Below are 13,998 nucleotides of genomic sequence, written 5' to 3'. Positions count from 1 at the left end.
AATGAAGAAAAAATAAGAAAGTTTTCTCTCCTTTTGCAAAAAAAATTATCTGATAAAAAAGTTATTACAAAGGAAATAAAAAAATAGTTCACGAATACTTGTTATTTAAAAATAAGTTAAAAATTCTTTGTGGAATCCCAACTAATTCATCAAAAATAAAATTAACTTTTTTCGATCACATTTCAAGCATTTAACTTCCAACAACCCTAAAACGTTGATGAATAGTAATGTACCTTTCAAACACTCCACACTTTAAAAAACTAAAAAAATCGCACTTACTAGTAAAACAATTATTAATGAATAGTAAAAAACCGTTTGCAAGTGTCCACTAAAAATTTCGTGATTTGATGGGTGATCTTGATAAGGTCAGATGACTGAATATCACTTACTTAACCAGCCATGGAAAGTCTTTACTGAGACAGCAGATAACCTTTTAGCGAGTGGAGTAACGCTTGACGAACTCTTAGCGATCATTCCTTCTGTTGAGGAGTTTTGGGGATGTTTTGAAGCGATGGGGGACTTCTCCGAGATGAAGACGGGGACTGAGTTATATTTCCTTAAAGGGGACAATCGCGTCGCAGATAACTATCGGAAGGTCGTTCTCTACTTCCCAACAACAAATAAAGACGCCTTCAACGCCTCGTGGCTCCGAGTTGTTTGTTTCAAAGGTATAAATGAGTCGTTCAATAACAAGTAGTTGTTAGTCTGTATGGGAGAGTCCGTCGTGTACACCGAACAAATCCGGGGCGTCTTATTTTCGTGTCGTCAATACTTTAAAGTGACCGTCTTCTTATCACGAAGTTGTGATGATGTAGTCCCCAAAGCGGTCGCACTGTTTATGAAAGAGTTAATTTCGGCATATCCGGAAGTCAAAATCTGTTATTCAAAGCCACAAGGAGGGTTTATCACTTTAACTGATTGATTCTACATTTCATACTAAAAAATTCGTTCATTGAAAGGAGGATTTGGATTCTCTTCAATTACTAGTATTATTATAATATTATTATTATATTAATATAGTATAATACTACTCTAATATTATAGTTATATTATAGTTATATATATATATTTATATTAATAGTTATAGTTATACAGTATGATACTATAATGTATAGAATGAGTATAGTATATTATAAATTAAAAATAGAAAGTTATCACAACCAAAAACAATACTGAAAATGTCAATGAGAAGAATTAGACGGCAGTTCTCTTCAACATGACCTGTCTTCCCTTTTCTTCAAATTCGGCTTTGGTCACCCAGGCTTCATCTCTGTTTTCAATTACACCAGCTAGAACAGCACCACCTTGGAAGACTAAGTGTTTTCTTCTTGGTGGATCTTCGATGTTGACGGAGACAGTAGCCTTCTTGGTACTAGAACCCGCACGAGTGGTAATAGAGGCGTTTCCTTTTTTACGAGTTTCTTCAGCGTTTTGCTCGTACAACTTGACGACTTCCTTTTTAAGTCTCGAAGGTAATCCCGGCAACATAGAAGTTCCACCGGACAAGACGATGTGGCCGTACAAGTCGGTACGAGTGTCTAATGGGCATTGATTGATGGAGTCGAACAAGTTCTGATGAACGCCAGCAGACTCTTTTCCAATCATCGATGGGTTGAACAAGATCTCAGGAGCCATATAACGCTCAGGGCCCAACTTAATAACTCTCCCGTCGGGCAATTCGTATTGTTGCATTAAGACGGTGGTCTCAGTCCCGAGTTTATTCTCAAGAGTAAGATCATATCCGACATAACAGTATCTCTCTTTAATCATTCGAACGGTTTCAAAGTCAGCAGTTCTGTTGAAGGAATACCCACGAACAAGTAACAAGTCGATCAATCGACGAGTAATGTCACTTCCGGCGACATCAAGTCGCTTCACGGAGTTCTGTACAAAGCCTTCATAGACGGGAATGATATGAGAAACTCCATCCCCAGAATCGACAACAACACCAGTCGAAATACCTTGAGCATATAAGACTAAGACGGCTTGTACAGCTACATAGACTCGATTGAACCCAAACTTCTCAAACATCACATCCCCCATCTTCATTTTGTTCTCCTGTGGATTCATGGGGGGCTCGGTGAGTAAGACAGAAGCACCATGTGTGTCGACGTGAAGCTTCTCTTCAAATACATACTTCCAAAGGAGTTCCATATCAGTCCACGACTTCACTATACCATTTTCAAGGGGATATGTGATTTGAAGGTTCTGTCGGACGGACGACGCTTCATCACCAAACATCACATCCTTAATCTCTACACCTCCTATCTTCTCTTCTGATCGCATTAAGGGTCGCCCTACCATCGAAGGAAAGACCGCAGTCGGAATGTTGTCGTTTGCAAATCCGCACTTCACAAACCCAGTCCCGTTATCGACAACTATAGTCTTCATTTACTCATTTCTAAGTTCTAGTTCCTCTCAAGTCTTACGCCGTTTTTTAGTTTCTCCAACTTTTCTAAGTTCATTGGCCATCTTCAACTTTCAACGATGAAAAAAGCGTTTTCGAGTTCCCTCACCTCTCCTATTCCCCATTTTTTCGTTCGGAAATGCTCTGTTATTCACTAGTTTGAGGGTGTCTGTTTTACTGAATTATTAATTCTTTTATTGGTTATTGTTAATTTGGTTATAGTTTATTCATGTAATTAAAAATTATAATTTGTTTTTATATAATTTTGATACATTTTTGATAATAAATAGCATTTTAAAAGTATAGTTTCGTGTGGTTGATATTTATTATTATATATAGTACATATTAACGAGTGGATGAAAATAGAATATCATATAACAATTATTAAATTAACTATTGTTTTAAATTAATTTGAAAAAATGAAATTGTTTTTTAATAAGAAACAGTTCCGGTACTCTGTGGCGGGGATACTTATCTGCAATTTCTTCATAAAGTTTTAATAGTAATAAAATAATTACTAATTTATTATTTTTGAAGTTTATAATAAAAACCATTAAGTTAAATTGTTTATAGTTTATACTATTTATATTAATAAATATTACAATTAAACTATAAATGGTTTATATAAACAACAAAACTATTTATTATAGTAAAAGTATTATACATTTACCATACAAAAAGTTAGAAGAAGAAGAACTATGAAAGAATTGAGGATTTGAAAAGACAAAATTATCATGTCAAAGAAGCAGCAAAGTATCTTAAGTTTCTTTTCCTCCAACAAGAGAGACATCCACAAAGATGCTTCCAAAAAGCCAAGTGAAACAACTGAAGTCAAAGAACAGCAAGAAGACCCGAAGGGTTCTCAGACCGATTCACAATCAAAAGACAATTTAAACATAAAAAGTGAAATTACAACATCCAGTGATTCCACTACGTCTAAAGCAAAGACTTTACCTTTTAAAGGATTAGCTGAGACTTTTGATAAAGTTGAGAAAGAAAGTGGTCGTATCAAAAAGACTGAGATCATGGCGTCGTACTTAAAAACTGTTATTACAACAAGTCCCGGTGATCTTGCTGATGTTTTAAATTTAACAACTGGACAAGTCGCTCCAACTTGGGAAGGAAAAGAGCTTGGGATAGGAGATGCCATCTTAAAGAGTGTTGTTCAGCGTGTGACTGGTTTCAAGCCGTCGCAATTGAATGAGAAAATTAAAGAGCATGGGGATATCGGTATAGTCGCACAAATGACGAAACAAAATCAGTCGTTATTAGTTAAACCGCAGCCACTAACTGTCCACGGCGTCGTCACAAAATTTTTAGAAATCTTAGATGCTCCAAACACTGATATTAAGAAGCAGAAAATCACTTCTATGATAGTCGCCGCTGTTGGTCCTGAGATCAAATTTCTCTTAAGAATATTAAAAGGAGTCTTCAGAATCGGCTTTTCTGAAAGATCCCTTCCAAATGCCCTCGCAATTGCTCTCTGTCAAATCCACAAGAACAAATACGACGTCGAGAGGTTAACTGAAATCATTAAAGACGCCGCCGCGCGCAATCCGTCCTTTCAGATCTTAGCCAAATATGTCATCACTGAGGACCCATTAGACGCTTTCACTACTTCATGTGGAGTGACCTTATTCACTCCATTCAAACCAATGTTAGCGAAGCCTAAAAAGTCTGTAGAAGAGGTCACCGGGCGCTTTGGGTTTCCATTTACGTGTGAGTATAAGTACGACGGGGAAAGAGGGCAAATTCATTATAAAGAAGGACTGATTAAGATCTTCACAAGGAACTTAGAAAACTACACTGAGAAGTACCCCGACGTCATTGAAGCTGTTAAACAGAGTGTACTGCCTGAAGTCAAATCTTTCATTATCGACTGTGAAATTGTCGCGTTCAATAGAGAGACAGACGAGTTCCAGGAGTTCCAAATCCTCGGGAGACGCGCGAAGAAGGGAGTTAATATACGAAGTATCGCGATTAATGTGTGTGTGAACGCATTTGACGTCCTGTATTTGGACGGAGTCGATCTGATGAGGAAACCCCTCCTTGAACGACGCGAGCAACTCCACAAGGTCTTTAAAGAGGTCCCCCAACGGTTCTTGTTTGCGAGATATAAGAACATCACATCGGCAGATGATATCCTCCCGTTCTTCGAAGAAGCCGTGAATCATAGAACAGAGGGGTTGATGTGTAAAACCACTGGCGATGATTCGTTTTATATTCCCGATAAGCGAAGTGACACGTGGTACAAACTCAAGAAAGACTATTTGAGTGGGTTACAAGACACAGTCGACTTAATACCAATTGGGGCGTGGTTGGGCGAAGGAAAGCGGTCTGGCGTGTATGGTGCCTTCTTATTAGCGTGTTACAACGAAGACGACGATTGCTATGAAAGTGTGACGAAAGTGGGGACGGGGTTCTCAGAAGATGTGTTACTTGAGATATACACTCGACTGAAGGAAAAGGTCTCGAAGAATAAACCAAATACAGTGATGAGTGGAGACAACTTACCAGATGTCTGGTTTGAACCCGACGAGGTGTGGGAAATTAAAGGAGCCGATTTGTCACTTTCACTTGCGTATAGAGCAGCGATTAAAAAAGTCAATTTGGAGGGAAGAGGAGTCTGCTTGAGGTTCCCACGATTTATTAAGAAGAGAGATGATAAGAAGTGTTCTGATGGTACGACTAACACACAAATATTCGAAATGTATAAGGACCAACCATCTGTTAGGGATACGACTGATGGGAAGATGAAGGTGTTGAAAGATGAAGACGAGAAGGGGGAGAAAGAGAATGAATCTGGTTCGGAGTCAGAAGAGGATAATTGAAGTTTAAAATGATTTTTGATAATGAAGTATTTAATGATTTTTATTTATGAAGTTTTGTTTTTTAATTCAATGAAGTATCAAAATTTTAAATAATTTTGAAGTATTGAATGAATTTTGATTATGAAGTTTAAAATGAGTGCAACCAATTAATTAACAACGGACGACTAAGCAACATTTATCAAAGTTGTTTTCATTGAACGGAAAACAGTTCTGAGGAATTTTAATCTGGTTGAGAGAAGAACAATTTTCAAAGCAATGTTCTTGAAATGTGATCATATGTTCTGGCATTATAACTTCACTCAGTGAAGTACATTGTGCAAAACATTTGGTTTCAAGTAAGGTAACACCATCTGGTATCAGTATTGATTGTAATGAAAAACACCTGAAAAAACACTGGAAACCTATTTGATCGAGAGAAGATGGCAGTTCAATTGAAGATAAAGAAGAACATCCACTAAATGTTGAGAGTTCCAAATTTCTTATATTTGGAGAAAGAATTACTTTGGAAAGATTGACACAATTATAAAAAGCGGAATTCTCAATCTTTGTTACACTTTGTGGTATTTCTATTTTTTTTAAAGAAACACAATCCTTAAATGCGAGATCTCCAATTCGATGAACTTTGTAAGGTAATTCAATTGAACTCAATTTTACACATCCTCTAAAACACAAACATGGTATTTCTGTAATAGAGCTGTGTAATTCAACATGTTCAAGTAATTCACAATTTGTAAAACATACATCTCCCATTGAAACGATCAACTTTAAACAATCAAATGTTGTCAACGATTCACAATTTTCAAATGCACTATTTTCTAATATTTTAATGCAACCTAAAAAATGAATATCAACAAGATTGACACAACCACTAAAACAATTTGCAGGTATATTTGTAATTTTCTCTGGTATTATAATACTTGACAATGATAAACAATCTTTGAAACAACTTTCTCCAATTTGTTTAACATTAATTGGTATGTTAATCATAGAAAGAGAAGTACAATTGTTAAAACAATTATTTCCAATCAATGTGACACTCTTTGGTATAATTAACTTGCTCAGAGAAATACAGTTTTTGAAAACCAAATGGTTTAAAACTTGAAGATTAGAAGGAAGTTTTACATGAGTCAGGGATTCACACCCTACAAATACATTAAAATCAATAAACACCGAATCGGAAAAAACAAAGTTTTTTAAAGACAAACAATTATTAAAACAAGAATATCCAATATAAGATATTGTTGAGGGAAGTTTTATAATCGATAAATTGCTACAAAACCCAAATGTATTATTATCAAGTCTACTTACATTATTAGGAATGACAATTTCACTTAAAGATTCACAGTATTGAAAACAATATTCTCCAATAGAAGAAAGTTCTTTTGGTAGTTCAATGCTGGACAAAGAATCACAATTTAAAAATCCTTTTATAGGTAATTTTGTTACAAGCGGAGGCAAGTTAATTTTTTTTAATCTTGTACATTTTGAAAAACACGCTTTATTTAATGCAGTGAGTGTTGAAGGCAATACAATTTCACAAACATTAAAACACTCTTTGAAACAATCACCTCCAATGTTTTTAATTACATGTTTGGTGTCATTTGGGATCATCATAACATTATTATTATCAAGGAGTTGGTTATTAAATTCCTGTTTTGAACGTAAATCATTGTTTTCTCTGTCGTCTTGACTGAACACGATGTTATCAAACACAAATCTGGAGTTTTTTGCAAGTAAGCTTCTTTCATATGTTACAGGAAAATGAACTCTTATTTGATAAAATTGTCTTAAATAGTTGTTATCAATTACTTGATCATCGAAATAACAAACAATATTTCCAAAATTCTCATCAAACTCATCGTAAAGATGAAGAGTCTCTATATTCTTAAAGTACATAATTGTTTTAGTGTTGAGTGGAATTGGGTTATAATGAAAATTTTCAATAATGTTCCTGTATTTCTTACACACAAAAATGATGTTGATAAAATCTTTGATCGTATGAAAATAATTGGAGACAACCATTATGTGGTAAGAGTCAAGAGAGATCATGATATGTATTTGTGGTATAGTAAAAGTGGTTTAAATAAACGAAAAAAAATAATGTTTTTATCATTATTATTGAAAATAATCGTTATTTAATTTAAAATGATTATTAAAGTGTTTGTAGTATTATTTTCCAAATAATAATCATTTGTTTATAAAAATCATTTATATACTTAAAATCATTTCGTTCACTTTAATAATATTTTAATTATTATTTTATTAATGAATTATATTATTATGTTATCATTATAATCTAAATCATTTACAAATAGTTATTAAATAATTTTTTTAATTAATTTTGGAAAAAATAATTGATTTTTCATTATTATTTTTTTATCATCAATTATTAATATAAATATAATATTCAAACTTAATTGAAAAAACTATAATTATTTTAAAAAATAATAAATATTTTTATATATAATATAGTATATACATTTAATATACAATGTATTAAACTTGTGTAATAAATTATAATACAAAATAATGAATAATTTTTAAAATAAAAACTAACTAACCTCAACGTTTTTTTTAAATATATTTTTATTTTTCATTTTTTAGCTTTTTGACTTTTTCTAAGTAAAAACACGTTTTTAAAACGGATTAAGTTTGTCATTAACAAACTAGAATTTTAACATATTAAACTAACATAATAACTACTTTTTAAAAATAAAAATAAGTTAGACTTTGATACTTCATTGATCAAAACTAATACGCCCAAAAAAACGAACACTTCCGTTTTTGAAGACGTTTTGTTCCTTTTAATCTTTGTTGTCATTTCATTTTTACAATTTAAACGAAATACGATCTTGTTATTAACAAATCAGAATGACTTGGTTTGGTTCCCTCTTTGGTAAAAGTGCTCCAACAATACATTTAGAAGAAACAGAAGACAAATTGGTCTACGACCAAACGACTCAGCGCTGGGTCAAAGAAAGTGAACAGAACAGTCCAACTTCAACCTCTGTTCCTTCCACTTCTCCTCGTCCCCCAATATCTCCTATGCCTGTTACACAACCTTTAACAGTTCATTTACACTCAATCTCGGCTCGAAGACCAAGGTATATCGATCCCTTTACTAACCAAGTTCATACTTCCGCACCACCTATGGTGGAAGTCTCAGCCACTCCTTTGATTTAAAAATTGTATTCTACTCATCTTCTTTAGTTCTCATTCTAACACTTTTACTATTATTATAATACTATAGTAATATCATTATGTTATTAATAACTATAATTATTACTCGACCTTAACACTCCAATACAATATGTTTAATTAATCCACTCACTTAATCCTTACCACGTTCAAAATTCGTAATCCTTCAAGTCAAGTGTATATATCACTGAAGTCTTCTTCTCAAGATCTCTTGCAACACCAACCAACGCATCTGCTCTTTCGTATAACGTATCCTTCAGTGAAATGACCAAAAATTGGACATCGTTGCACTTCTTCTGGATGTACTTTGCGACTTGTAACACATTTTGGACATCAAGTGCAGCATCTATTTCATCCAATATGAAGAAAGGACTCGGGTAAAAGCTTTGTATAGCAAACAAAAGTGCAAGTGCTGCGATTGTTTTCTCACCACCGGAAAGTTGTTCTAAGTCGTGGAATCTTTTAAAAGGTGGCATCGCGTTATACTTCAACCCACTCAAATAAGGCTCTTCCGTATTTTCTAATGATAAAAAGGCGGTCCCACCTAGCGGGTGTTTAGAACTCTTCGTTAACTCCTTATAAATTGGATCGATAGCACTTGAGATATGATCAAACGCTTCCATAAACATCTTTGTTCTCTTCAGTTTCACTTCATTGAACAAATCAGAAGCATTCTTCGCTTCTTTTCTGACCTCCTCAAAGTCATCATTGATGTCTTTCAACTTGTCGACTATCCCATTGAATTGATCAATCGCTTTCATATTCGGCGTTAATCCGTTGATCTTTGCTTCCAATTTTGCTATCTCTTCGGTCATCTCTGTCCTCACCGCATTGTACTCTTCCATATTCCTCACTTTAATCTTCTCAATGGAACTAAAGTCAAACTCTGTCTCCGCATATGTCGTACTTTGCGTCACTATTTCCATCATTTGTAACGTGTTCTGAGTCCCTTCTTTACTCGACTTGTCGGGACTTTTCGAGTCACTTTTTGAATCGCCTTTACCAACGATCGGTAACTCGATCTGCTCCATCCGCGCACTTCGAACAGTCTCATCAAGCCCAGCTTGTAACTTCCCATACATACTTTGTAAGTGACTTTGATCTTTTTGTGTTTGTCGAATTTGATTCTCAACTTCCTCAAACTCCTTTTTCTTCTCACTCATCTCGCCTTTTAACTTCTCCTCGTCTCGCACGATTTGCGCTAACTCCCCGCTCTTTTCTAATACCAACTCTTCGTTGCGTCGGATCTTCTCTTTCAACTCGTTCTCCACTTTCTCAATTTTCTCGTTGATCTCTTGTTGAATCTTCTCAACTTCTTTCTTTTGGTCTTCAATCGTCTGCTTGGTGTCTTTCTCTTGTTCTATTCGAATCTTCTCGTCTATCACTTTAATGTTCTGCTCTAATGTAAATCGCTTCTTCTCTCTCTCCTGTACACTCTTATTCGAACACATCAAATACACATTTTCAATTCCAAGCTCCTCGTTAAGCTCTTTGAAAATTGCAGTTTGTTGCTCCAAAATGTCCTTCTCAATTGAATTCATCTCGTCTTTGTTACTCAAAATCCTCTTCTTAACTTCCTTGACATCTTTCCCTTTACTCTTCAACTCGTATTTCTTCACTTCACTCTCAGACTTCTCTCGATCGGCTTCTACTTCACTCTTCCGTTTCTCTAACATCTCAATACGATGCTTGTGGCCATTAATTCGAAGTTGAAAATCTTCCAAGTTAGTCTCTTTAACACTTTGCAGTTGCGCCATCTCCTCCTCCAACTCTATTTTCTTGGCAGAAAGTTCGTTGTACTCTTCTTGGGCCTTCTTCGCATTCTTCTTTGTCCTCTTCTTTTGTTGGGACCCTCCAACCATCAATGAATTCTTCTCAACAACCGATCCGATTGAGGTCACAATACGGAACATATGTTTGTATCGTTGATTGAAAGCAATCTTCCTCGCCGTTTTAAGAGTGTCTACAATCAACGTGTTGTTCAACACAAATCGGAAGACGGAATCGTACTTATCAGAGAACTTAATGTTGTTGTATACAAACGATGCACCAAGACCTTCACGTCAATTCTTGTGTTGAATTATATATATAATTATATAAAACTATATTATATACTATATAGTATATAATTATAACTTTAGAGTATCAAATAATAATAATATAAAAAGAACAAACTCTTCAAGTTGTCGTCAAGCTCGTAAAAGTCTTTACTTCTTAACTCCTTCAAACACAAAAAGGTTAATACAATCTTTGTTCGTTGTTCTTTACAGTACTTCAAACACTCAATCGCCGTTTGTGTGTCTTCAACTACAACTGCTTTGTTGTACTTCCCAATTGCAAGACTGATTGTGTCACTCTGTCGTTTGTTATTTGCAGTGTACAATTCGTTGACTTGTCCGTACACTTTCGAAAACAATCTCTTTAAGTTGTCCATTGTTTCATTCATTAATATCTCGTGCTGATTCTCTTTCAAACTCATTCGTAACTCACTCATCGTTTCATCAGTCTCTTTTAAAGCGTGGGACACTCTCTCCAGATTTGCATTCTTCTCTTGTAATGCTCCTCTCATCTTTTCTAACTCTTCTTCGTCACTCTTTTGTTCTTCCTTTTCTTTCTCAATGCTCTCGTCGTACTTCCCGATTTGTGTTTGAATCGCCTCAATCTTCTCTTTCAACACTTTTACATCTTCAACATTCCCCAACTCTTTCACGACTTCCTCATCTCGAGTTATCGAAAGTATTAACTCGTCCTTTCGTCTCTCCTTCTCTCCACACCTCGACAAGTACGCCTCGTTCATTTTCTCAAACGTCTTCTTCTGTTTTTCAGTCATCATGACGTTGTCCGTGTGTTCCACGTCTTTCATTAGTTTCTCCATCTCCGCTTTCTCGTTTTCTAACTTCGCAATTCGCTCTTTCTCCTCCGCATTTCTCTTTTCGACTTCTTTCATTTCCTTCTCCGCTTTCTTCAACTTCTCATACAAAATCTTCCTCTTCGCTTGTGTTCGTCCTTCCATGGGCTTCATGTTTTCTCTCTCTCCTTTTAACTTTCTTAATTCGTCTCGCTTGCTGTGTTCCTCGTTTTCTTTATTCCTCACGTTCTCCGCGCTCTTCTCAAAATGCATTTCTTTTCCCGTCTTTTCCGTGATCAGTCCTTCAAGACTTTCATTCTTCTCTTCCATCTCATTCTTATACTTCGCCATCCCTTTCTTATAATTCCTTATATCGACTAACATCAATTCTTTCTTCTTCTCAGCCATCTCATCTTCTAACGTCTGATACTTCTCGGCTTCTTCCTTCATCGCCTTGTACTGTCTCTTCTCCGCATTCATCCCTTTCTTCTTCTGGAAACACGTCATCGTTTGTTCTTCCGCCTTCTCCTTCTTCAATTTCAGATCGTCGTACTCCTTCGACAACTCGTCCGACCCACAAATCGACTCGATCATTTTCGTCAACTCCTTTCCACTCTTCGATGCTACTTGCGAAACATCTCCTTGAAAAACTAAGAAGTTTCGCGCTTTGACATCGATGTTGATGTCCCTCAATTGACTTTGATACTCCTTTTCAGTGACTACTTTGTTGTCTATTCGATACTCCGAAGACCCCGAGACCATCACTGTCCTCTTATATATCTTCTCGTCTCCCGTATTATGCCGTAACTTTAATTCAACCGACGCACGTGTCGGGGGAGTGTCCATAGTCGGATCATCATGGATCAAGTCTTTAAGGTTAGACCCTCGTAAGAATCCCACTCTCACCCCCAGAACAAACGATATCGCGTCCATCAAGTTGGACTTCCCTGCTCCGTTCGGGCCGATGACTGCTTGGAAGTTATGGAATTGTGGGATGCTATGAATTCCTTTGTACGACTTAAAGTCGCTTAAATTGAGTTGTTCAATCCGCCACATCTCAAATCTTTTCACAGATTTTCTCTTTTTTACTCATTTTTTGTATCTTTGTATTTATAGTGCCTTTCCTCTTTTTTATGTTCTATAATATATACTATAATTTATTATAATTTATAATACAGTATATCTTCAAAAATTGAATCTCTCTATTTTTCTCTATATAAGCCCCAAAAAACCAAAGGTGAAACAAGTTATGGCTCGCATCTCTCGATGTATCTTGGGTACAAGCAGACCTTTCTAATGTGGTCCTCGCCTAACATCCACATCACAAGTCTTTCAACGCCAAGTCCATACCCGCCGTGTGGGCATGACCCGTACTTTCTTTGGTCGGTGTACCAATAGTAAGGCTTTGGATTCAATCCGTTTGCTTTGTATGCGTCCATCAGTTCCTTATAATCCCAAATTCTCATTGAACCGCCGACAATCTCGCCGACGCCTGGCATTAACAAATCGACGGACTCCGTCAAGTCGGTATGACCCGGGACCTTCGACATATAGAAGGCTTTCATCTTTGATGGGAAGTGAATCATGAAAATGGGGCAACCGATCATATCGGTCATTTGTCTCTCGGGCTTCTCCGAGATATCTTCGCCAAATTCAAAAGGCTTGTCTTTGTTCAGAATTTTGTTGTCGTTACAGAACTTAATTGCGTCAGCATATGTCATTCTCTTGAATGGGCGAGTCGGCATTTTGAAGTGTGGGTTCATCTTCATGATCTTCTCTCCATGGACAGCCATAACGTTTTCAACAACAGTGCAGACCAAGTCTTCCAAATGGGCCAACAAATCGTCAAAAGTAATAAATGGGAGTTCAGCCTCAAGATGTAAGTACTCAGCCAAGTGTCTTACTGTTCTTGACTGTTCTGCTCTGTATGAACTTAACATACAGAAGGACTTCCCAAGGGACGCAATGACACTTTCAAGGTACAATTGACTTGATTGCGTGAGATACGCAGCTTCATTGAAATATGTCAACTTAAATAAAGTGCTTCCACCCTCGCATTGTGTCTTGACAATAGTTGGTGGTTGGATCTCGGTGAATTTGTTGTCGTGGTAATACTTTCTGAAGTACCACTGAATCTCACTTCGCAATTTCAACACTTGTTGAGTGTGTTCCGATCTCAATGCGATGTGTCTGTTGTCCATCAATTGGGGGACGGAAGAGTCTTTGTTGATGATATTCTCAATATCAACTGGGGATTCCCCAACTAAATGCCATGCACTCACTTGCATCTCGAGGTTCAAGATGTCTGCAATTTCTGGCGCATGGTTTTTGCCTTCGTAAGCTTTCAAAGTCCCAGTGACCTCGATGGAGCACTCTCGGGTAAGGAACTTGACCTTCTCGGCGTCGCACAATTCCTTCCCAAATATAACACATTGACAATATCCAGTGCCATCTCTCAATTCTACAAAGTAAAGTGTTTTACGTGCTTTACGGACGTGAGCGGCCCATCCTCGGAAGGTAACAACCTGATCTTTCTTGTCAGCAGCTTCACTGATTCTCATGAAGTTGACTGCTGGCTCTACAGTCTCGGCTGGCGCCGTTGTCGCCGCGGGTACTACTGGTGCTGCTGTCTCTGTGGACATATGTGATTACTTCGATTCGTTCGATGCATATTTAGGGTATGTATTTTACTATTAATTATAACATTTTTACCA

At 36.4% G+C, this 13,998-nt stretch overlaps 7 protein-coding genes across 7 annotated transcripts; 3 read left to right on the top strand and 4 right to left on the bottom strand.

Moving 5' to 3' along the window:
• Window positions 1-370: 370 nt before the first annotated feature.
• EIN_359890 (hypothetical protein) lies at window positions 371-922 on the top strand (the record flags this gene model as incomplete). Its single annotated transcript, XM_004257619.1, has 2 exons — window positions 371-655; window positions 698-922. 2 exons carry the CDS (start codon window positions 371-373, stop codon window positions 920-922), a joined length of 510 nt encoding a protein of 169 aa, XP_004257667.1.
• Window positions 923-1,194: 272 nt separating this feature from the next.
• EIN_359880 (hypothetical protein) lies at window positions 1,195-2,391 on the bottom strand (the record flags this gene model as incomplete). Its single annotated transcript, XM_004257618.1, has 1 exon — window positions 1,195-2,391. One exon carries the CDS (start codon window positions 2,389-2,391, stop codon window positions 1,195-1,197), a length of 1,197 nt encoding a protein of 398 aa, XP_004257666.1.
• Window positions 2,392-3,141: 750 nt separating this feature from the next.
• Window positions 3,142-5,238, top strand: EIN_359870 (DNA ligase, putative; the record flags this gene model as incomplete). The annotated part of the gene is made up of 1 exon (XM_004257617.1): window positions 3,142-5,238. The coding sequence occupies one exon, from the start codon at window positions 3,142-3,144 to the stop codon at window positions 5,236-5,238; it is 2,097 nt and encodes a 698-aa protein (XP_004257665.1).
• Window positions 5,239-5,388: 150 nt separating this feature from the next.
• Window positions 5,389-7,287, bottom strand: EIN_359860 (hypothetical protein; the record flags this gene model as incomplete). The annotated part of the gene is made up of 1 exon (XM_004257616.1): window positions 5,389-7,287. The coding sequence occupies one exon, from the start codon at window positions 7,285-7,287 to the stop codon at window positions 5,389-5,391; it is 1,899 nt and encodes a 632-aa protein (XP_004257664.1).
• An 822-nt stretch (window positions 7,288-8,109) lies between these two features.
• EIN_359850 (hypothetical protein) lies at window positions 8,110-8,421 on the top strand (the record flags this gene model as incomplete). The annotated part of the gene is made up of 1 exon (XM_004257615.1): window positions 8,110-8,421. The coding sequence occupies one exon, from the start codon at window positions 8,110-8,112 to the stop codon at window positions 8,419-8,421; it is 312 nt and encodes a 103-aa protein (XP_004257663.1).
• A 164-nt stretch (window positions 8,422-8,585) lies between these two features.
• On the bottom strand, window positions 8,586-12,340 carry EIN_359840 (structural maintenance of chromosomes protein, putative; the record flags this gene model as incomplete). The annotated part of the gene is made up of 2 exons (XM_004257614.1): window positions 8,586-10,492; window positions 10,612-12,340. The coding sequence occupies 2 exons, from the start codon at window positions 12,338-12,340 to the stop codon at window positions 8,586-8,588; spliced, it is 3,636 nt and encodes a 1,211-aa protein (XP_004257662.1).
• Window positions 12,341-12,531: 191 nt separating this feature from the next.
• EIN_359830 (asparaginyl-tRNA synthetase, cytoplasmic, putative) lies at window positions 12,532-13,926 on the bottom strand (the record flags this gene model as incomplete). Its single annotated transcript, XM_004257613.1, has 1 exon — window positions 12,532-13,926. One exon carries the CDS (start codon window positions 13,924-13,926, stop codon window positions 12,532-12,534), a length of 1,395 nt encoding a protein of 464 aa, XP_004257661.1.
• Between the last annotated feature and the right edge of the window lie 72 nt (window positions 13,927-13,998).

Source organism: Entamoeba invadens (assembly GCF_000330505.1).
Source record: "Entamoeba invadens IP1 unplaced genomic scaffold scaff_1105074725991, whole genome shotgun sequence".
Taxonomy (NCBI): domain Eukaryota; phylum Evosea; order Mastigamoebida; family Endamoebidae; genus Entamoeba; species Entamoeba invadens.
This window is presented reverse-complemented; position numbering and strand designations above follow the sequence as displayed.